Below are 24,107 nucleotides of genomic sequence, written 5' to 3'. Positions count from 1 at the left end.
AGTCCAAGGGACTCTCAAGAGTTTTCTCCAACACCACAGTTCAAAAGCATCAATTCTTCGGCGCTCAGCCTTCTTCACAGTCCAACTCTCACATCCATACATGACTACTGGAAAAACCATAGCCTTGACTAGACGGACCTTAGTCAGCAAAGTAATGTCTCTGCTTTTGAATATGCTATCTAAGTTGGTCATAACTTTTCTTCCAAGGAGTAAGCGTCTTTTAATTTCACGGCTTCAATCACCATCTGCAGTGATTTTGGAGCCAAAAAAAATGAAGTCTGACACTGTTTCCACTGTTTCTCCATCTATTTCCCATGGAGTGATGGGACCGGATGCCATGATTTTCTTTTTCTGAATGTTGAGCTTTAAGCCAAATTTTTCACTCTCCTCTTCCACTTTCATCAAGAGGCTTTTTCGTTCCTCTTCACTTTCTGCCATATGGGTGGTGTCATCTGCATATCTGAGGTTATTGATATTTCTCCCGGCAATCTTGATTTCAGCTTGTGTTTCTTCCAGTCCAGCATTTCTCATGATGTACTCTGCATAGTACTACTAAATTTCTAGTCGTTTTCTACCCCACCCTCCATGGACTTTCATACTTCTCAGTGTTAAGTTTTAGAGCTTGTCCTCTACCTAAACACCTACTTAACTTTATTCAGCTTTTAACTTCACACACTCAGCTCAGCAATCATCTCTATAGGAAGTTTGCCTAAATCTGCATCTTAGGCTAAGTGGCTGTTCTCTGTGCTCCCATAATGCCCTGGGCACGCTTCACTTTTGGAACCCACCTGCTCTTATTTATGGGCCATCTCTCCCACCCCACAGAAAAAACCTTAGGGCAGACACCACATCTACTCATGTTGTATCTTTACCACCTAACACCAGTGGGAGCTCTAATCATGTCCTGAGTTCCACTGCACTTTCCTCAGTGAGATGGAGTGAACACCACATGCTTGTGAATGTCCTGTTTAGCCCTTAAGCTCAGCATTCCATGAAGACTGAATGAAAATTTCCTAATGGTGATGTTTTTTTCTGAAGATGAAAAACAAGTTGCAAGTGAGCCCTCCTAAGAAAACATCCATCCTGAGAAGCAATTTACTGTTTGGATATTTCAGGCTTGAGTGCTTTCATCCGTAACAGGGAACTTGGCACTAAGTAATCTTGGAGGTCTGACATTTTGTAATGTCATTGTTGAATATAAACACGTAGATCCGGACACAAGGAACTCACTGTGAGCGGATGGCTCCTCCAGGGACTGACAGCATGACCAGCCTTACCCAACTTGTAAGTAAATTATTTACAAGGAGTGCCTAATAAAATCTTAAAGTCATCAGAGGACAGAGAGCACACTAAGTTGATGAAATGTCAACTAAGGGAAGTTATGCCTCCTAGATCCCAACCATACTGGACTTCTTTCTCTAAAAGGTTTTGAACTTGCCATGTTCCCTCCTGATACTGAGCACCTGCATTTGCTATTCTTTCTGTCTTGAATGCTCTTTCCTTCCCTCTTTACTGGTTACCTCAGCTCATGAGTCACTTCCTTAGGAAAATCTTCCACCTTTCCTTGACCAGATTGAAACACCCTATGAGACGTTCTCATTCAATGCAATGCATTCTTCTTCATAGCACTGGTCACAGTTGCGATTTTGTATTAATATAATCGTGTAATTGATGTCTTTCTCCCTCACTCAACCATACTGCCTACAAGACAGCACTTTTGTTTTTGCTCATCACTGTATCCATATCCTTGGCAGAGAGTTGATGCTCCATAAATACTTGTCAAATATCCCCAGAGGCTGTGCAAGGGAGGACAAAGAGGGCTGATGAGTTTCACTGTAGGAGGAAAAGTCAGGCTGTTCTAATAAGCTGGTAATTCTCAGAGCTCTCCATCATACCTTTGAAAAAAGGTTTTGGGAGTTAGGGATTGAAGTCACTTTCTGGTGATGGAAGAGCAGGCATGGAATGAGGCCACCAACTGGCAGAACAAGCTAAGAAGAGAGAGGGCAAGAATATGATTAAAAAGTTCGGAGTCCCAGGAACAATGCTAGGTAAGGGCTCATGGCCAAATCCGAAGTGAAAGTTACTAACATACTGAGAATCTCACAACTTGTGCATCCTAAAGAAACAAGGACTGCTCTATGAAGATAAAAATGACAAATTGTAATTGTTTTTGTATCAAGCATAACAAGAAAGGGTAAACCTACTTCTTGGGGCAGAAGGAATGAGGTGTTGTACGGCAAAGGGAAAACAGAACTCCTAACTTGGGCTTTCATCTTTATCTAAAAAGACCATCTTTATCACTAGAATGAGCAGAATAAATATAAACACAGAACTGAATTCCAATATAGGTAAGAGTCCAGAATTCTAGGTTCAAATGAAAGACATTTGGGGACTCTGTAAGTTCTGCTAATACTTAGGAGTTAGAAAGGCCCCAGGAGATGGGAATCAGACAGGTGTTGCCCCAGTTCAAGAGGGGGAAGAGCTAGATAACAGAGAGCAATGACTCAAGCATATGCTACTACCACCGACCCAACACCAAGCTGATCTGGAAGCAGATGACTTTGACTTCTTAAACCTGAACGCAATGCTCACAGAGGTGGCTTCTAGCACGGGCTCTCTGAGCAAAGCAATGCTCAGCTAACTTTAGATCACACAGGAACATGAAGTCAATAAGGAATCTGATGGTCCCTTACAGTATCTTTGAGAAACAAGAGTCAGATGATATTAGAGACTGGTGTATTCATGCAGATGCTACAGCTGTGTTCAGAAGCTTAAAAATCTCATCTGGCAGGGAGATTGCTAATCCTCTCAAATTCTGAATTTATTTAAAGAGTCAAATTAGGTAGTGATTGTTCTCTAATTTGAGGAGAACTCAAAAGTGATTTTCTTTTAAAGCTAATGTGCTGCGTACACATACGAGTACAAGACAATGTGTCAAGTCTGGCAGTCACCTCTGTGACCAGTCCGACATCTGGGCAACAGGAGAGCAAGTGACCCCAGGAAGCACTCGGAGCATGCGGAGTAAACACTGATTACCACGCACCCCACATGCTGGGAACTGCACAGGGCACAAAACAGCTAGACGTGTAAGATGAAGACTGCACTGAAATGCACTGTGTTCAAGCATAACCTCAGAAGGATGAATCAAAACGTAAACTGAGCTCTTCTATAAATTCTTCCTCTCTCAACCTATTTTAGATACATTCCATGTCTTCTCAGAAACAGAAAATCCAATGGGTGCTGGCTGGCTTTGGGAGCTGAAATGTCAACGATGGCTCAGTTCCCATAAGTAAGTTCCTGCGAGTAAACTTTAATACAGCTTTCAAAACAGGATAGAAAATGGTGCCCGTAATGCTGGCAGTCAGGTAAATGGGATGCGGGGCCCTTTGTTTCCCCAATTCTGTAAAGCTTGACTTTGGAAAAAAGTCAGTGCCCATGTAAATTATTCATGAGTACTATCTGGGCTTCTAATCAGCCAACAAGCCCCAAACAAAGGAATGAATGGTCTTTTTTTCCCTTAGCAAAGTGACTCATTGACTGCTTAATTCAAAGCCCTCTAGACTTGGTCTGCAGCCACACCAAAGCTCCAGACCTTCCAACCAAAGGCAAAGGGGCAGACTTTTTCCTTGCTGTAATGCCCAAGAGCCAGACTTCTGTTCCTCCATGAAATGCAAGTGAACACATGAACACATCTGAGAAATCAGGGTCAGAACGTAAGCAGAAAATCACCTGAATGTAACTAGTCTGTCTCCTCTCATACAAGGCACAGTTGGCAGAGAGACAGAAGACATGTCAGAGGAAGCCTAAGGCAGTACCTTCTAAAGTCCCATTTGATGACGACTTGCAAATGGTACCATCTTTGTAATTCACTGGAAAAGAAATACCTCCCCTGGAAAAATAAGACAAAACAGCCGAACGACAACAATCCTCTTTGAACAGATCAGAGGTATCATTCAGGGAGATCTTTTTAGCTCTGATAAAGGCCATCCCAGGACATGTATCATACACGAGGCTGTCCAACTCTCCTCCTGTGCTCTCTGCATCAAATTCATACCCCTGGGATCCAAATGTGCCCTTCGCTGTGTGTGGATTCCAGGGACTTGGCATCCAAAGGCTTATCCTTAAGACTCTGCTTTCAGGCCAATACCCTGAATGGAATTAAATTATCCAATGAAATAAATCCACAGGATAAAAATAGCATTGGAATCTATCCTAATTAATGTGCTCCCTTCGAAGTCAAGCATATCAGTTAGAGACTGCATGTGGAATTCAAGTCAAAGAGTACATTAAATTCTCAGATTTAAACTGCAAGACCAAGAACTGAAATAAAATTTCTCAAGATGTGGGCTGATACTGCTTCACCAGAAACCACATCAGGTTACACTGTCCATCCTCCACATTTCAAACAAATGAAACAAGGAGATGGAGAGGCAGATGAAGCATGTGCCTTGCATGAAGGCTATGCAGTCCTATGAAAAGCCAGAATATTTAAGTATTCAAGTGTTTTTCCCCCTTACTGGTCTGAATATTTGTATCTTCCCTTCCCCACATTATATGTTGAAATCTTAATTCTCAAAGTTGATAGTATTAGTAGGTAGGACCTTTCAGGGGTGCTCAGGTCATGAGGATGGGACCCTGATGAACAGGGTTAGTGCCTTATAAAAGTGGCTCCAGAGAGATCCCTGGCCTCCTTTACCATATGAGGTCACAGCAAGAAGGCACCAGCTAGGAACCAGAAAGAGGGTCTCCATCAAACATGACCATGCTGGTGCTCTGATCTTGGATTTCCAGACTCCACCGTGAAAAATAAATGTCCATTGTTTATAAGCCACCTAATCTGTGCTATTTTGTTACAGCAGCCTGAATGAACCAAGATACCCATTCTGCCTCATTTTCACAAATCAAAGTCACTCTATCACCAAAGAGGGAGTAAGCAGTCCACTCTTCAAGGGGTTTACTTGAAAATTTACTTTACAGTTGTACTCTAAGCCTTTAAATCTCTCCAGAGGAGACAGTGTAGCTCAGTGGTTAAAAACATCATTTGAATTCTGGCTCCACTACCAGTTAATAGTCTGGTTATTAAGCCTTTTGAAGATCAGTAATTCATCTAAGTAGCATGGATAACACTAGTGTTATATAATTTATTATTAGGAGGATTAAGAAAGAAATGCCGGTCAAGTACTGGGCCTGTAACAAGTACTCCATTTAGCTTTTGTTTCCATTTGTTTTGTTTTGTTTCAAAATTAACAACACAAGCCGTTGTCAAACAGGAAAGTGGTTATTCTTAAAAATTAAATGTGGGGAAGGCTTTCCTTGGGGTCAGCAGACCAGAGGTGGGTAGACCAGCCATGGAGAGGAAAACAAACAGATCACACAGTCCAGAGTCCCACACCACCACCAGGAAGGACCTAGAACCCCCTCCAGCATCAGGGACTGTGTCAGCAACCACCAACAATCATGCACTGGGCTCAAGGCTGAGACAGGAGACGTGCCCTGCTGGAGCCGCCAGGACAACAGCATGGCCGGGTCAAGGAAGCACAGAGCATCCACAGAGTAACCTGTGGCCGTCTCATGACTTAGGAGTGAGTGGAGATTCCTGGTTACCTTCAAGGGACGACCCCGCTGCTGGCTATCCTGCCAGCTCCCCACTCTGCTACCTCACAGCTGGGGCTGTGACAGAGCACTGTGTCCACTTGAGCTTCCATGGCTCTGCACTGCGAATTTACTAGAAGACATTTTTGCACCAAGCCTGCTCGATCTCGTTTTTCCACTTCTTTCTGGCACCATGGACCAGTCCTGCTGCATTCTTTACTGATCTCACTTCTCTTTGCCTATTTTTTTCCTCTCAGGGTACTTAAGAATATTTAGTTTTTAAAGCTCTCTCACACTTTAATAATGATATCCATACTGTCATCAGCTCACAAAGGAACAGCAAAGCTAATAAATGGCAAATTTCAATCAGGAAATTCTTTACCTGAATGCACCTGAGAGAGAATTTTTCTCAAAGGAAAGAAACAATTGCTTCTCAAGAGGGAAAAATAATGAGGCATATGTGGCAACTAAGTTACAATGTGATGTAAAGGGTAGAAAGACTTTGACAATGGGACACAAGGAAAACTTGAGGATGAAAATTACCTAACACTCACTATTACATTTTCCACCATACTCAGCTTTGTGTCTGAGTAAGGTTACTTTTATCTGCTCTGAGATCTAACAACATTAACCAGATTTCAAGCCCATTTAACATATGATATATTACAATAAAGACTTATGTGTCATGAAATGAAATCAAACAAGATTTAGGAGGGGACTTCACATGACAGACATCATCGAGCAGGACCCTACTCGTCAACAGGTCACCTCTTGGCTCCTGACCATGATTCTTATCACAGCCATTTAGGGCAAGAGGTATTCATGCTCTGCAGTTTAGGCATAGATTCTGAAGATGGAATGAATCACTCCCAAGGTTAAAACAGAAGAGACCAGCAAGTTCAGCCACTTGAAAACCCCAGCTGAACAAATTTATGAACAGTGTCCTTTCGAGACTCTTAAGCCTATTTTACAAATACCACACAGGCACAAGCTTTAGTCTGCAGGCAGTGTTTATCATTGTATTATTCATTTATTCTAAAGGACACGCAAAACTTCATGAATTTCAAAGAGTTCAACTGTTCATCATGAGAACTGGAAGGATAAGCTGAATCAGGGAAATGAACCAGGGATGAGAGGTTCATTTGAGAGGGGTTACCAGCAACCAGAACTCACCTATAGATGATTCCTTTGTCATGTAGGAACATAAGCGCTGAAATGATCTCTGCAGCATAGAAACGAGCCCGTGCTTCATCAAAACGCCGTGACTTCTGAATGTGAAACATCAAGTCGCCCCCATTCACAAACTCCATCACAAAAAACAGACGATCCTGGATACAAACACACAAAAAAGGATCAAATGTGGTATAGCCATCAGCCTAGAGACCAGTCAGCATCATATGATCTGGGACTGCAGTGTGGGGAGAAGAGGTTGTTAAATGGAGGTGCTCAGTGGAACATCCTGACAGCGGCTCAGGGCAAAGCAGGACGGCCTGATGGATTAGATCCTTGGGATGGTGGGGGTTGGGGTGGGGGTGGGTGGTAGGTGGTGATAGTAACACTTGGATCTCTTTTAAAGAATTCCACAAAACCTTGAATTTCTGCATTAAGTAAAAAGTAGAAAAGGTGTCAGAAGCTTTTTGGTTCTAATTCTGCATCTTAAACACCATGTAATCTTTAATTTTTTTTTTTGGATGTTCAGCATTAGTAAGGTGAGAATGATGTCACTATCTCTACCAAAATCATTGAGTTTCATAAGTTGAAAGAGAGCAACATAATCAAAAGGTGCACTCTTTTTTTGTCCAGAACGTGCAGGGTCATTCACAGCAAGTAAGAGACATTCCATAGGTCCCCACACCTGGGCAGAGAATAATCAGAGAAAAAGGAAAACATTTTTGACCAATCAGCCAGACAACAGTCTAATGAGAGCCTCAGAGTTGCCTGGATGGTAGGAATTCCATTTAGCCCATCAGAAGGTTCCTGAATCAGAAAAGGGAACTTAAAGTCAAGTGAGATGCTGTCTCCATCTGGAATAAAACCCTAACCCAGCAGGTTAAATAGGCTCTTAAGAGTCATTGATGCAGTTGGTGTACTAAGTACTGTACAAGTGTTACGAATAACGTGTTGTGGAAAGTAACATTGCTTAATGGAAAAAGTGTACAGGTCCCCAGTGAAAAGTGGTGTCTCCAAAAGGAACAGGGTAAAACATTTTGCTTTGGGAACCTCTGAGATCAAAGGACTTGCTTGCTCCCTCTCATTAGCATGTATGTAGTCCCAGGTTAACCAAGTGCTGGATTAGGGAACCCAACAAAGAGTACGAGAGGCATAAAACACAGTCTCTATCCACAGAGCATCTGCTGTGGGAGATACACATTACTTTAAAATGAAAACACAAAGTCATATAACCAGGTAAATTTTCAAATTCTGGTAAATGCTGTGAAGGAAAAGTGGGGGAAGCAATGACATCATATCATCTGCTTGTGGGGCTGGGAAGGTCACTCTGAGCAAGTGATGCGTGAGCCAAGACCTTCAGAATGAGTGCCATCAGGGCCACTGGTCATCTTTTTAGGGGGTAGGAGGTTGTTTTGTAAGGAACCTGGTATTTTACCAATTCACAAAGGATATGTATATGTACCCGGAAGCATTTTTATTTGTGGTTTCAAGTGCTCCCATCTCTGCCAGGGGCTGCCATACAGTCACAGCTGAACAGTAGATAGAGGGCAGAGATTGTGTGTGCTCCTATTCACCTCCTTATCCATCATGGGTTTAATCAGGCTCTTCTCCATTGGAAGACACTACAACTAATGACCTCTTATTCTCAGTTTAAGACAGACCTTAATTAGAAGGAAAAAAAAATCTTCTGGGTCTATGAAACATCTCTTTCTGCTAAGGAGAAGCAACACTTGAGGAGTAAAAATGCAATACCAAGATTCACACACACAAAACCAAACACCAAACATCGGTAGAATAACTCTCCAGGCTGGCCAATACAAGCCAACAGAAAACTAAAAATACAGTCATCTGACTAAGCTAGAGGCCTTCAACTGAGTGGGAGTGACTGGCCAGGGGAGAGGCCAAGTTGGGCAGGATGAGCTTGGGTGAGTAATACGGCCCCCTATTTCTTGTATGGGGCAGGCTCGTGTGGAAGGAACAGGTTAGCAGTGGGTGGGGCGGAGGGTGAGCCTGTGATAGAGACAGGTCTAAGAGCTACAGCCACATGGACGTTATTATGCCCCTGCTGTGTTCATTTGGAGGGGCCTCGGGGGCCTGGATGAGGATCCAGGCCTCAGCAAGAAGGTACATCTGATACATTTTTGTTAACTGGCCTGTCCACCTTTTCATGGCTGTGTCTGGCAGCCACGTGAATTCCAATAGCTCAAAATGCCTTGTTACTGGAACTGGGTCAGTAGGTAAGTGGCTACTCTGTAGGCTGTGGACATCAGTGAAGTTAGCACAAGTGTTGAGGACAGCAGGCATCAAAAAGATGAGGGCGTTCCAAGGGAAATTGTATCCCTTTCTAGCTTGCCCCCAAAACAATCCTCATAACTTCAAGTCTGAAAAGCCAGACTCTGGGCTACATTCCAGATCTGGGGAAGGAAATACTGCCTTCCTGCCTTGGTCGCGCTTCTCATCTTAGTCCCACCACCTGCCCTAGAGGCAGATTCTCAGATAATGCAGGGGGTCCTGGGAGGCATGCACACCTGGGATGCACAGGAAAAGGTCATAAACTTTAGAACCGAGAAAGCAGGGGTTGCTTTTCACCCAGAGTTTAATTCTAACCTTCTGTCTGGCACCACCTAGAACAGAGGGTACAGCTCATAGCCCTTGGGCGACACATGACTCTCTGAGCAAGCAGGAAGGGAAAACAAGCCAGCTGAGACACAATGACGCTTTAACAAAAAGTAATGGCCCATCTTACCAAAGACCTACAATAAGGTCACAAGGTAGAAAAATAAAAGCATGTTTATCAGCTAACAAAATGTGTTTGTTGTGAAGAGACCTTCTGTTTACATACAATTCTGTTCACTCTATTTTTTTAAAATGTCTGCTGCAGAGACAGTTAACATTTGGCAGCAATTTCTCCACAATTTCTTTTGCAGAGGTGGAGATAAATGACAAAAATCTCTAGCTTTTAGCAAAGAAGATTCACTCATCATTAGCTGGGGGTGAGTGAGAAGCCATCCTCAGCAATAAGTTTTCATTAAACATGTCCTCAGGTGGGGCTTCTAAAAAGCGTGCAATAAACAGTAGGGGTTGCCGCTGCTGGCAGCTGTAATGGTGAAGATGTTTTACATCAGAAAAAAAAAAATCATACACATGAATGTACAGAATGATTTCAGTTATAGCCAGAGATGCAGACATGCACAGAAAAGATGAAAAAAAGAATGCTTACATATGACGAGTTGCTTTCAACTGTGAAATCTCGGATGACATTTATCTGTTTTCTATATTTTTCCATATCGTTGAAGATTTCTATGATGACTATTACTCATAATTAGAAACAAACCAAATTCACTCACGGCTTCCTCCATTTTCTCTGATTTTCATATGAAAGGTGGGACACTGGAAAGGACTGTCTCAGAGTAGGTATTCAGTCAATAGGAGGTGGGATTAGGAAGTCAACAGAAAGAAGGGTCTTTACATTCCCGGTTGTTCATTATTAAGGCCCCTAGTAACCACCTTCTCCCTTAACAGCCATTCTGATGCCTGATGTAACCAGGCCATCAGGCTAGTTGCAATCACATCCAGAGAGAGACTCAATAGCCTCTGACTTGAGTCCCAGTGCTCCACTGGGTGTATGGGGTCTGAGTTCTGGTATGGGCTGTATGGAGTCTACTGAGTCTTTCAGAGAGACATTTTGGGCTGGTGGGGACTGAGTAGCATGAGATGAAGGAGAACCCAGGCCTGCTCTCAGGAGCACAACAGCCCAGTGTGCTAAGCGCAGTACATGGGCACAGGGGGCGTCATGGGACACAGACTGGGGACGCGGAAGCAGCCTGGAGGCTGGGGCGGGCTTTGGGGAAAACTAGGAGGAACCAATTTCACTAGCCTTGAAGGCTGAGGAAGCACAAGTCAGATTGGAGTGGGGATGGACAGGGCAGGATTCAAGGTGAGTGAACAGCGGGAGTGTCAGGTGTGAGGCAGGGTGCGGTGACTGTGAAGGGGGACACTCCGCAAGCACTGAGGGTGCTGAGTGGGGACCTCATTCTAACACATGCAGCTTTCATGATCAAGTGCTGGTACAAAAAGCCAAGGCTAGTTAGGAAGCACCCCTTCACCCTTTCCCTAGGTTACCCATAGCTGAAAAGAGGGTCCTAGACCTAGGAATACACAGGATCCCTCACTACAGGTTTTGGTCATAATTACAGGCCCAGTGTCTGGGCTAGAACATGTGGCAACTATGCTTTTTCAAGGGCTTGGCTTGAAAAAGACTCCAGGAAGTGTTGGAACCTGCCACAAATAAAACATCAGCTACAAAAACCAGCGACTCTGGGTGAATTCTACTCCTACAGAATGAATGCCATCAAGCTAGAAACCTTTCATGTTAAGCAAGTGCCCTTTAAAGGCAGAGATCAAGCAACGAGGAAGAAGATCACCATCTGCCTACTACTCCATGATACTACTACTACTACCACTAAGTCGCTTCAGTCGTGTCCGACTCTGTGCAACCCCATAGACGGCAGCCCACCAGGCTCCCCTGTCCCTGGGATTCTCCAGGCAAGAACACTGGAGTGAGTTGCCATTTCCTTCTCCAACTACTCCACGATCTGTGGTGCTTAAGACCAAGTCTTGCTGGTGACTTCACAAACACGAAGTCACGCTGAACAAACCCAAAGGGGAAGCTACCAGAAGAAGCGTCTGCTGGGATCCATGCATTTAGGGAGGCCCTCACTGCATGGCAGGGTGGATTAAGGCTGCCATGAGTCATTTCTGGGGCACGGAAGAGCTTCCAAATCCCACCGTGGGCAGGGAGGGCAGACGGCTGCTTCTGTATGTAAGCCTGTATAGACAGCATTCCAGTTTTTCTAAAATCCAATTTCCTAGACACTGAGCCTGGACACCTGCACAGCCTCTGGCTCCTTGAAGGGAAATCTTGCCCCAGTGTGCATAGCAGCAGATTAAAGGTCCCGCAGACTAGTTGAACCTCAGTTCTAAAGCCAGTGACCCAGCCCTTTGTCTGTCCCTTGCTCCTCTCTTTTGTCTCTGGTTCAACCAACCACAAACACAAGTCATTATTATGGAGGAATAAAAGCAACTCAGAAATCCCTTTGTCCCATGCAGCCTAGCCCAGCTTAGCGCAGCCCAGCCCATGTGAGTTACAGGAGGCCAAGGAGCTGGTGCCTGGTTAATAATAGAATTTCTGTCATCACCTGCCTGCTTCCATTGACCCGCTGCAGGCTGGGCCAGGTCTGTCTGGGCTACTGTCAGTCCCGGGCTGCTACTTCCCCAGGCCACAGGGGATAAAAATATCCTGTGACCTGAAAGTGACTGTCAGTATAAGCAGTGTGCATTCCCTAAAGCCCCTCATAAGGACAGTTCTTTAGGAGGTAGAACTGATGTGCAATCCACGAGGAAAAGCTAGAGACAAAACACCTGTTTAGGACTTCCCTGGTGGTAAAATGGATAACAGTTGGCCTGCCAATGCGGGAACATGGGTCTGATCCCTGGTCTGGGAAGATCCCACATGCTGCAGGACAACTAAGGCTGTGTGCCACAACTACCCAGCCCATACGCCGCAACTTGCTGAGTCTAGGTGCTGCAACTACTGAAGCCCTAGAGCCTGTGCTCCGCACCAAAATAAGCCACGCAGTGAGAAGTCCATGCACCACAACCAAGAGTAGTCCCCACGCGCCACTAGACAAGGCCCACGTGCAGCAAAGATGACCCAGTGCAACCAAAAAAAGCCCTACCCATCCAGATAAAAGTGCTATGGTACCTGCGGCAAGGTGACCCTACCCACGGAGGGTGACTCTAGACAGAGCAGGGGCCGAGGATGAGAGGCCTTAGGGTCAGCACGCCAGGTACCTTCAGAGGTGTCAGCTCAGCTCATTGAGCCCTTTCTGAGACCTGTCCTGGCGCAGTCACACAGGTAAGTGCTGGACACACTGCATTCCGCCCCACCCCAGTCCCCTTCTCAGAAAATTGGAAATGAGATGGGCGGGTGTTCAAGTAGGCTGTGCTGTGCACAGGACCTGAGGAAACACGAACTAGGGAGCGGAGGCTTCTGCCTTTGTGACGTGAACCCATGAAAAGTCTTGGTGTATCACAGCGGTAAAAGCCTGGATGGGCAGATGAAGGGGAAGGACGAGGGCAGAGACAGACAGCATGATGCCTGAGAAGGAAACTGTCTGGGTCCCTCACGCCCTTCCAGCTTCCGGTCTCTGGAGAGACCTGGCGTATGTGCCCTGGGGTTCCATGAGATACCGCTGTACCTCTGAATCCCTGTTTTCACATCTCCCTTTTTGAATGACCCTGGTTTAGTATTTTCCTATTTTTTTTTCTACCAGTAAAATTTTAACTGAAACATTCACCAAATTTTAAGGGGCAGGAGGTTTCCTGATTTCTAAATCTGGGGTAATAACATCTCTAATTACACTGATTGTGTGAAGATTTAACCAGAAGCCAAGTGCTTGGCATGGGACCAGACCCACAACAGTATTCCCAACAAATAGATACTATTGTTATTACTACATACCACAAAGAGGATCAAAGTTACAGCTGGAAGACCTTGTGCCCAGCACTGAAGTCCCTGGTGTAGCTAAAGGGAAGCACAGTACGGTCAGGACCATGGGTTCTGGAGCCAGGGAGCCCGAGATACCAAAGCAGTTCCTGCTCTGCTCTATTTTCTCTTCCTCAAAACTCTCATCTGCAAAATGGGGACAATCAGATGATTGAACTCACAGGTACTGGAGGATGAAATGATTTAAGCTTAGAATTTCAATCAGTACATGGCACATAGTAAGTGCTGGATAAAAGTTACCAGCTATTAGTGAGTATTAGTCACTCAGTCATGTCCGGCTCTGTGTGACCCCAAGAACTGTAGCCTGCCAGGCTTGTCTGTCCATGGGATTCTCCAGGCAAAAATACTAGAGTGGGGTGCCAAGCCCTTCTCCAAGGGATCTTCCTTACCCAGAGATTGAACCTGGGTCTCCTGCATTGTAGGCAGATTCTTTACCATCTGAGCCACTTGGGAAGCAACCATTAGTAGTAGTACTATTGATATCTTCTTCCTCATCACCACCTCCCCCAGGCTGCAGCCACGCTGGCTCTCTGCTCCTGGGGCTCTGGCCCCTGGGATGGGGGTTGCAGACTAGAGAACCACCTGCTGTGGACGCAGAGATGGTGCTCACAACAGAGCACTCGGCCTGGCAAGTACACGGGAACGAAATAGCAGCTGAAATGCTACCGCAGCAGCTCCCTGATCCTCAGTTCAGGACAGGATTCTCGAGGGTTCAAGGAGTCAGGAGGAGCCCAGGGCAGCTGCTGGAATGCAGGAGCACTTCCTAATACTGCATGGTCATGGCCTTGACCTGAAAGGAGGACTTATCTTTCTCTGACCTGACTATTGAACAAGGGGTCACGAAACTAGATTTGGTAAGCCAAGTCACATTAACCAAAGTTTCCTCTCCAACAAATTTTTTCATTTTTCTAATGTTAGATGACAATTCATACTATTTTAAGAGCTTTATTATAATCACAATTATTATTGCAAGGCAAATGTGCTCCCCCATGAACTGCAAACTTTACAGGACTTCTTACAGTGGCTATTCTCCCCTTTGATGGAGTTCATTTGTTCTCATAAACAGATTGAGAAAGATTTTTCTGTTTAAAGCAAGAACCCATAGTCACTGCCATTGACACATGTAAATTTCACCAAAACATGTATTTATAGTGAGGATATAGGTTACCTTTTGGAAATAACTCCAGGAATAGAAACAACATTTAAAGTTAAAGACTAATTTAGTTATTGTTTGAAGATAATGTTAGGCTGGGAGCCACATCTATACTTATTCATCCAAATTCTAAGAACTACTTTGAAATTACTTCTAAATAAGTAACATATCAATCTGGTATCAAACTGACCAGCTGTGAACAAGCGAAAGGAAACCTCCAGGAATAGACAGCATTGTGCTGCATTTCTTGTAAGTGCCTCCTGCTTTATGATTTTTCTCTGACGAAGTCATCTACAGGGTGAATAGGGAGTTCAGATCAACAGGAACAGCTACTGACGTCAAAGAGGTGACAGTGGAAAAGCACCCTGGTGAGGAAATCTGATTGCACCATGCCTGAACTGGAAACCACTTGAACTTAACCACATCAAGAACAATTACAAAGGCTTCCAGCAAGAAACAAGGAGGGAAGCAAATCGCTTCTTCGTTTTTGTTTTTGGTTTGTTTTTTTTTTTTTTTTAATTTACCATTTTGTGTAGCCCAGAAGAGATGAGAAGTTAATTCAATCACCCAGCAAGTCTTCTGTTAAGCCCACAGGCATGATACATCCTGTCTGAGCTCAGACACGTTTGGGAAGATAAAATATGTCTCCAATATAACAAGCCCCAAGGAGCTTGCATTTGAAACCTGGAGAGACACACAGTTCTTTCCAAAAAGTGTTCTCCTGGTAAACTGAACACATTATGGTCTTCTCTTGTAATGTAACTCGACAAGGCTTGCTGGCATACATACCAGATGAGAGAAATGTCTGGCAATCAAACCTGCAGTTCAACACCCTATGAAGCATCTGGGCCGGGATATTTCTTAAAGCATAAATAAGTTGCAAACATATGATAGGGGATATAGTGAAGTTGGTACTCAAGCCCTCCCTTTCTGGTGGAGTCTCCTTTGCGCCTCTGCTCCACACATATCTTCCCCAGTATCACTGAACTGGCTGTTCTGGCTTTCTGCACTTGGTCTTGTTTTCTCTGGAAAACCTTCAACCTTTCAAGCCAGAGCCTGGATGCCAAATGATATATCTCCAGTACCACCGCCCCTGGTGCCTGGACCATGCTAAGGGTTAACAAACCCAAGGAACTAACATAGCAGGAGGCTGTCTTTGCTTCCTGATAAGATTTAAACCAGAATATCAGAAAAGCTGGAACAAACTGCCAAAGACTAGTTTTATAGGCCATTGTGTGGGAGTCAAGCGCAAAGAAGTAAAGTGCCTTGCCCACAGTTAAAATAGTTGGTGGAAGAGTTCAAGAGAAGTTAGGTCTGCTTGACGCCACTTCATCTCCCTTTATTTATAAAGCTTTGGCTTTTCTGTTTATAAAAGTAATTACATGTTCTTCATTCAAATGTAATTACAAAGTAAATACATGGAAAATTGAGGAGAAAATAAAATAGCTATAATCCTGACACCCAGAGATAGAAGTCTAAATAAGAGGAGAAACAAAATTATTTATGGCTTTTAGCATCCAAAGAATTACAGATTTTAGAGCACATAAGATATTTACAAATTAATTTTAACTATGTTTGGTTTCCCCCTTAGGTCCTAATTATACTTAATACTCCACAGCATGCGAAAGAACAGAAAAATAACAGAAAGGGAGAAAACAAAAACCTACCCCTTCTTTTTCACTTGTATTACAAATATTTCCTCATGCACTTAGTCATCAAAACGGTGATTTTTTAACAGTTACATAGTATTCCCGATGCTATTTCTATGAAATGCTACAATAGCTAGACTTCTGCTTAAGTTGATCTGAATAAGAGAACATAGTATTAATAATCTAGTCACTGTACTATGATAAAGATCAGATTTATTAGCTTGGAAAAACAAGCATCTCTGACAGCAGATGATTACTAACTGGACATGGTGTTTTAATTCTGAATGTAGATTCCCAAAGAAGAAATCTTAGGTCAGGAGTCCCCAGACTCTAGGCCACTGATACCTCCAGTCAGATCAGCAGCAGCATTAGATAAGGAATAAAGTGCACAATAAATGTAATATATTTGAATAATTTTGAAACTATTCCTCCTAGCCCGGTCCGTGGAAAAACTGTCTTCCATGAAATCAGTCTCTAGTGCCAAAAAGGTTAGGGACCACTGTCTTAGGTGATTATTTACTTTTTTTTGGCTTGCTTAAATTTATTTATTAATTGGAGGATAATTGCTTTATGATATCATGTTGGTTTCTGCCAGATATCAACATGAATCAGCCCTAGGTATATGTATGTATACCTCTTGAACCTCCCTCCCATCTCCCACCCCACCCTACCCCTTTAGGTTGTCACAGAGCACTGGGTTTCTGATTAGTCACTTTTTAAAAAAGTTTGGGTCACTTAAAAGTATACAGAATAGGATTTCTTTAAATCATCATTTTGCACAAAGATTTTGGTTTCAGCGTCAAATAGGAGCAAGGCTATTGAAGACACTTATGCATTTAGTTTGTATAGGGTGATAAAATAAACATTAAAAATGCCATTACACCATTTCACTTATTTAGATCCTTTTCACAACAGAGATTCTGAAACTCTGCAACTTTTTAAAGAAGATTTCATCTCTCCCTTTGATTTGTGGATCAGTTAGACATGTCTGCCTTCTAGGAAGAGATTCTGGGTTACAGCTGTTTGATTAAACATTTTTCCCAGTTAGGGAGGTATTGAATCTGGCCAAGAATATCCATGCCTGCCTTGAGAAGATGCCTGGGAATCCACTGGCTGAGAGGCTCTTCCTTCCTCTGCTTTATGTGCTGCAGTTTCTGTCTGGAATGTGCCTTCCATATGCTATTTTGAGTCTGATTTTTCCAGTGCAGCCACAAGATTGTTCTTCTCTGGCCCTCAGACTGGGGAATAAAATCCCCTAACCCCCCCTACAATCTCTCGACATTTTTTTCAATTGAGCAAAATACAGATCTCCATGGTCCACTGAGGAAGAAAGATACAGACCTTAGTGTATATGGGTGTGGGTGTGGGTGTGTGTGTATGTGTGTGTGTGTGTGTTAGTTGCTCAGTTGTGTCTGGCTCTTTGCAACACCATGTCCTGTAGCCCACCAGGTTCTTCTGTCCATGGAATTCTCTAGGCAAGAATACTGGAGTGAGTGACCATTCCCTTCTCCAGGGGATCTTCCCAACCCAGGAATTGAACCTGGGTCTCTTGAGACCCAAGTAAAGAAGCATAGCTATAATAAGATGAGGGACAAAGTAATCAGAAGTAGATAAAAAAGGTTTACCCTGGGGAGAGGATATTGTGTTGACTTTGTCAAGAAGCTTCAGCTGGTGAAATAAAGTTCAGAAGTGCCCTTCAAACCCCAAGGATGAGAACGGTAACTAAGACAGCAGTACCAACAATCACATCCCAGATTCAATGGATAGCTTTGAATCCTTTGATGAACTGACTTCATCATGGCACTTGATGCCTCCTCCTACAAAACCTCTTCCTTCTGATTCTTCTTTTTTCCCCCACTTAGAAATTTCTAATTTAGGGCTTCCCTAATAGCTCAGTTGGTAAAGAATCCACTTGCATTGCAGGAGACCCCGGTTCAATTCCTGGGTTGGGAAGATCCCCTGGAGAAGGGATAGGATACCCACTCCAGTATTCTTGGGCTTTCCTTGTGGCTCAGCTGGTAAAGAATCTGCCTGCCATGTAGGAGACCTGGGTTCGATCCCTGGCTGGAGAAGGGAAAGGCTACCCACTCCAGTATTCTGGCCTGGAGAATTCTATGGACAGTCCATGGGGTCGCAGAGAGTCAGACACGACTGAGTGACTTTCACTTTCACTCTCCTCTCTTCTCCTTCTATAAACACCTATAGAAACATTTAAAGTTACAGTTTTTGCTATGCCAAGAAGAACTAAAGAGCCTCTTGATGAAAGTGAAAGAGGAGAGTGAAAAAGTTGGCTTAAAACTCAACATTCAGAAAACTAAGGTCATGGGATCCAGTCCCATCACTTCAAGGCAAATCGATGGAAAAACAATGGAAACAGAGTATTTATTTTTGTGGGCTCCAATATCACTGCAGATGGTGACTACAGCCATGAAATTAAAAGATGCTTGCTCCTTGGAAGAAAAGTTATGACAAACCTAGATAGCATATTAAAATGCAGAGACATTATTTTGCCAACAAAAATTTGTCTAGTCAAAGCTATGGTTTTTCCAGTAGTCATGTATGGATGTGAGAGTTGGACTATAAAGAAAGCTGAGTGCAGAATAATTGATGCTTTCAAACTGTGGTGTTGGAGAAGACTCTTGAGAGTTCCTTGGACTGCAAGGAGATCAAACCAGTCAATCCTAAAGGAAATCAGTCCTGAATATTCATTGGAAGGACTGATGCTGAAGCTGAAACTCCAATACTTTGGCCACCTGATGTGAAGAACTGACTCATTTGAAAAGACCCTGATGCTGGAAAAGATTGAGGGCAGGAGGAGAAGGGGATGACAGAGGATGAGGTGGTTGGATGGCATCACCGAATCAATGGGCATGAGTCTGAGTAAACTCCAGGAGTTGGTGATGGATAGGGAAGCCTGGTGTACTGCAGTCCACGGGGTTGCAAAGAGTCAGACATGACTGAGCAACTGAACTGATACCGGTACTATTCTAGGAGGGTACTGCTGCTGCTGCTGCTGCTAAGTCACTTCAGACGTGTCCGACTCTGTGAGACCCCATAGAAGGCAGCCCACCGGGCTCCCCCGTCCCTAGGATTTTCTAGGCAAGAATACTGGAGTGGGTTGCCATTTCCTTCTCCAATGCACGAAAGTGAAAAGTCAAAGTGAAGTCACTCAGTCGTGTCCGACTCTTAGCGACCCCATGGACTGCAGCCTACCAGGCTCCTCTGTCCACTGGATTTTCCAGGCAAGAGTACTGGAGTGGGGTGCCATCGCTTTCTCCACTAGGAGGGTACTGATGACGCAAATCTAATCTTCCATCTGGGTTCCTGTCTAATCTTACCACTGGGTTTTCTGTAAAGTGAACCCATGTATTCCATTCCCCCAGGCTCCCAGTGGGTCAGAACTCTAGCCAATCCTCTCATCTTTTACTCTAAAAAGTCCTACCAATTCCACCTCCTACATGTTTCCCTGACTCTACTCTTGTGACGGCTGCCTTGGAGCAGAAAGGTTCTGCCGACCAGTGGTTCAAGGCCTTACCAGGGCTGCCCCTGTCAGTCTCCTCTGCAGACAGTCACCTAAAGCCCTCCACAAACGCAGATCTTAGGTTGCTCTCTGACTTCACATCCTCTGCCAGTTGCTTTCACCTCTGAAGAGTCTAAACTCTTCAGCACAGGATGTCTTCTTTCCTCCCCACATTTCCTCTCCTTCAATCCTGTGCCATCAAGTTATTTGGGGGCTCCTGGCCACATCATACACTTTTAAGCCTCTGTGTCTTTGCATGGCTGTTACCTCCATCTGCAAGACCCATCCCCCTTCTGTCCCTGTAGGGCTCCTCAGTTCAGTTCAGTCGCTCAGTCGTGTCCGACTCTTTGCGACCCCATGAATCACAGCATGCCAGGCCTCCCTGTCCATCACCAAATCCCGGAGTTCACTCAAACTCATGTCCATCGAGTCAGTGATGCCATCCAGCCATCTCATCCTCTGTCGTCCCCTTCTCCTCCTGCCCCCAATCCCTCCCAGCATCAGGGTCTTTTCCAATAAGTCAACTCTTCACATGAGGTGGCCAAAGTATTGGAGTTTCAGCTTTAGCATCAGTCCCTCCAGTGAACGCCCAAGACTGATGTCATTTAGAACGGACTGGTTGGATCTCCTTGCAGTCCAAGGGACTCTCAAGAGTCTTCTCCAACACCACAGTTCAAAAGCATCAATTCTTTGGTGCTCAGCTTTCTTTATAGTCCAACTCTCACGTCCATACATGACTACTGGACAAACCATAGCTTTGACTAGACAGACCTATGTTGGCAAAGTGATACCTCTGCTTTTGAATATGCTATCTAGGTTGGTCATAACTTTCCTTCCAAGGAGTAAGCATCTTTTAATTTCATGGCTTCAATCACCATCTGCAGTGATTTTGGAGCCAAAAAAAAAAAAAGTCTGACACTGTTTCCCCATCTATTTGCCATGAAGTGATAGGACCAGATGCCATGATCTTTGTTTTCTGAATGTTGAGCTTTAAGCCAACTCTTTCACTCTCCTCTTTCACTTTCATCAAGAGGCTTTTTAGCTCCTCTTCACTTTCTGCCAAAAGGGTGGTGTCATCTGCATATCTGAGGTTATTGATATTTCTCCCGGCAGTCTTGATTCCAGCTTGTGTTTCTTCCAGTCCAGCATTTCTCATGATGTACTCTGCATAGAAGTTAAATAGGCAGGGGGACCATATACAGCCTTGACGTACTCCTTTTCCTATTTGGAACCAGTCTGTTGTTCTATGTCCAGTTCTAACTGTTGCTTCCTGACCTGCATATAGGTTTCTCAAGAGGCAGGTTAGGTGGTCTGGTATTCCCATCTCTTTCAGAATTTTCCACAGTTTATTGTGGTTCACACAGTCAAAGGCTTTGGCATAGTCAATAAAGCAGAAATAGATGTTTTTCTGGAACTCTCTTGCTTTTTCAATTGTTAGGTAGGTAGAATAGGGAAAAGGAGTCCAAAATGGCGGTGGCTAAAAAAAGCAAGGAAGGTCAAAGGAAGGTCCGAGGACCACACTGAAGACTTCAGGTGGAAGAAACAGCACTCCTGGCTAAGCCCAATTTGCATAGGGCAGGCCCAGGTGGAGGAAAACATATAAAAGGAGGAGCCAAAGCGCGCTCTCTGTCTCTCTCTCTCTCTCCCGCATGCATGTGCTCTTTCTCTCTCTCTCTCTTCCTCTCTCTTTCTCTCCCACACGCTCCTCCATTCTCTTCTCTTCAAGTCTTTGGGTTGGCATGCCCTCACGCTTCGAGGATGGATTCTCCTGCTATCTTCTAAATAAAATAGAGCTGTAACACTGATTTGCCTAAGAGCTATAACACAGTTTGTCCAAGACCCGAGAGCTGTGACGCGCCAAGGGCTCTAATGTCCGTCACTCCAAATCTTTGTTGTGATGAGACAAAGAACCGAGGAACATACACTCGCATGACACAATGATCCAGCGGATGTTGGCAATTTGATCTCTGGTTCCTCTGCCTTTTCTAAAAGCTTGAATATCTGGGAGTTCATGGTTCATGTACTGTTAAAGCCTGGCTTGGAGAATTTTGAGCATTACTTTACTAGCATGTGAGATAAGTGCAATTGTGCGGTAGTTAGAGCATTATTTGGCATTGCCTTTCTTTAGGATTGGAATGAAAATTGACCTTTTCCAGCCATGTGGCCACTGCTGAGTTTTTCAAATTTGCTGGCATATTGAGTGCAGCACTTTCACAGCATCATCTTTCAGGAAAGAACTCAACTGGAATTCCATCACCTCCACTAGCTTTGTTTGTGGTGATGCTTTCTAAGGCCCATTTGACTTTACATTCCAGGATGTCTGGCTCTAGGTGAGTGATCACACCATCATGATTATCTGGGTCGTGAAGCTCTTTTTTATACAGTTCTTCTGTGTATTCTTGCCACCTCTTCTTAATATCTTCTGCTTCTGTTAGGTCCATACCATTTCTGTCCTTTATCGAGCCCATCTTTGCATGAAATTTTCCCTTGGTATCTCTAATTTTCTTGAAGAGATCTCTAGTCTTTCCCATTCTGTTTTTTCCCTCTATTTCTTTGCACTGATCGCTGAGGAAGGCTTTCTTATCTCTCCTTGCTATTCTCTGGAACTCTGCATTCAGATGCTTATATCTTTCCTTTTCTCATTTGATTTTCGCTTCTCTTCTTTTCACAGCTATTTGTATGGCCTCCTCAGACAGCCATTTTGCCTTTCTGCATTTCTTTTCCTTGGGGATGGTCTTGATCCTTATCTCCTATACAATTCCTATTCATCCTCAAAACCCAGCTCAGAATAGCCCCTGCCATGGAAGGTCCTCCCAACCTTCCCAAGGGCCAAGCTATGACTATCTTCTATCACACAGTGATGAAAAGTACCGATTTAGGATAGGGTGATCCTTGACTGAAAGCAACCAGAGGACAAGCCCACATTTTATTCTTCTTTATGCTTTCAGTCCCTAGCATACAATGTCCCTGATTCAGGAAACATTTCCTAAATTGAATTAAAAATGCAACATACATTCAATATTACCATTCAACATATCAACAGGTAATGTCTCTTGTGGCTAGGATCTACTTGTCTTTTTTTTAAATTGAAGTATAATTGCTTTACACTGCTGTGTCAGTTTCTGTTGTACAGCAAAGTGAATCAGCCATAGACATATATAAATCCCTCTCTTTTTTTAAAATTTCCTTCCCATTTGGGTCACCACAGAGCGCTGAGTAGAGTCGCCTGTGCTATACAGTAGGTTCTCATTAGTTATTTATTTTATACATAGCAGTGTGTATATATCATTCTCAATCCTCCAATTCCTCCCACTCCCTTGCTCTTCCCCTTAGTATCCACACATTTTTTTCTCTATGTCTGCATCTCTATTTATGCTTTGCAAATAAGATCATCTTTACCATTTTTCTAGATTCCATATATATGAATTAATATACAGTACTTGTTTTTCTAACTTACTTCAGTCTGTATGACAGTCTCTAAATCCATCTACATCTCTGCAAACGACACAACCTTGTTCCTTTTATGGCTTAGTAATGTCCTGGTGTATGTATGTACCACGTCTTCTTTTTCCATTCTTCTACTGATGGACGTTTAGGTTGCTTTCATGTCCTGGCTATTGGAAGTAGTGCTTCAGTGAACACTGGGGTACATAAATCTTTTTGAATTAAGGTTTTCTGTGGGTATATGCCAAGGAGTGGGATTGCCAGGTGATATGGTAATTCTATTTTAAGGAACCTCCATACTGTTCTCCATAGTGACCGTATCAATTTACATTCCCATCAACAGTGTAAGAGTGTTCCCCTTCCTCGACACCCTCTCCAGCATTTACTATTTGTAGATGTTTTTGATGATGGCCATTGTGACCAGTGTGACATGAAACCTCACTGTAGTTTTGAGTTGCATTTCTTTAATAAGAAGGGTGTTGAGCATCTTTTCACCTGTTTATTGACCATCTAAATGTCTGTGTTTGGAGAAACGTCTATTTAGGTCTTCTGTCCATTTTGGGGTTGAGTTGTTTGTTTTGATATTGAGTTGCATGAGCTGTCTATATTTTGGGGGGATTAATCCTTTGTCAGTTGCTTCATTTGCAAATATCTTTCTCCCATTCTAAGGGTTGTCTTTTCATCTTGTTTACGGTTTCCTTTGCTGTGCAAAAGCTTTTAAGCTTAATTAAATTCCACTTGTTTATTTTTGCTTTTATTTCCATTACTCTAGTAGGTAGGTCAAAAAAGATCTTGCTGTAATTTATATTAAAAAGTGTTCTGCCTATGTTTTTCTCTAAGAGCTTTATAGTGTCTAGCCTTACATTTAAGTCTTTAATTCATTTTTAGGGTTTACTTTTCATATGTAGAGGCCACACAATTTTGCAGACAGCCTCTATGGGAGGCTGTATCTTTATCTTAAGCTGAAATGACATTTCCATACATGGAAAACAAACAAAAGAAAACTGCAAG

At 43.6% G+C, this 24,107-nt stretch overlaps 1 protein-coding gene across 1 annotated transcript in view; it reads right to left on the bottom strand.

Moving 5' to 3' along the window:
• The window catches only part of PRKCH (protein kinase C eta), a 237,969-nt gene that overhangs the window by 61,911 nt on the left and 151,951 nt on the right, over positions 1 to 24,107 (bottom strand). The window contains exon 10 of the mRNA XM_069596762.1: positions 6,766 to 6,920. Coding sequence (XP_069452863.1) covers positions 6,766 to 6,920 — 155 coding nt within the window. The remainder of the gene's footprint in view (positions 1 to 6,765; positions 6,921 to 24,107) is intronic.

This window comes from Ovis canadensis, chromosome 7 (genome assembly GCF_042477335.2).
Source record: "Ovis canadensis isolate MfBH-ARS-UI-01 breed Bighorn chromosome 7, ARS-UI_OviCan_v2, whole genome shotgun sequence".
In the NCBI taxonomy this organism is placed as follows: Eukaryota; Metazoa; Chordata; class Mammalia; order Artiodactyla; family Bovidae; genus Ovis; species Ovis canadensis.
Note: the sequence above shows the minus strand (reverse complement) of the source record. Positions and strands in the feature narration are given on the sequence as shown.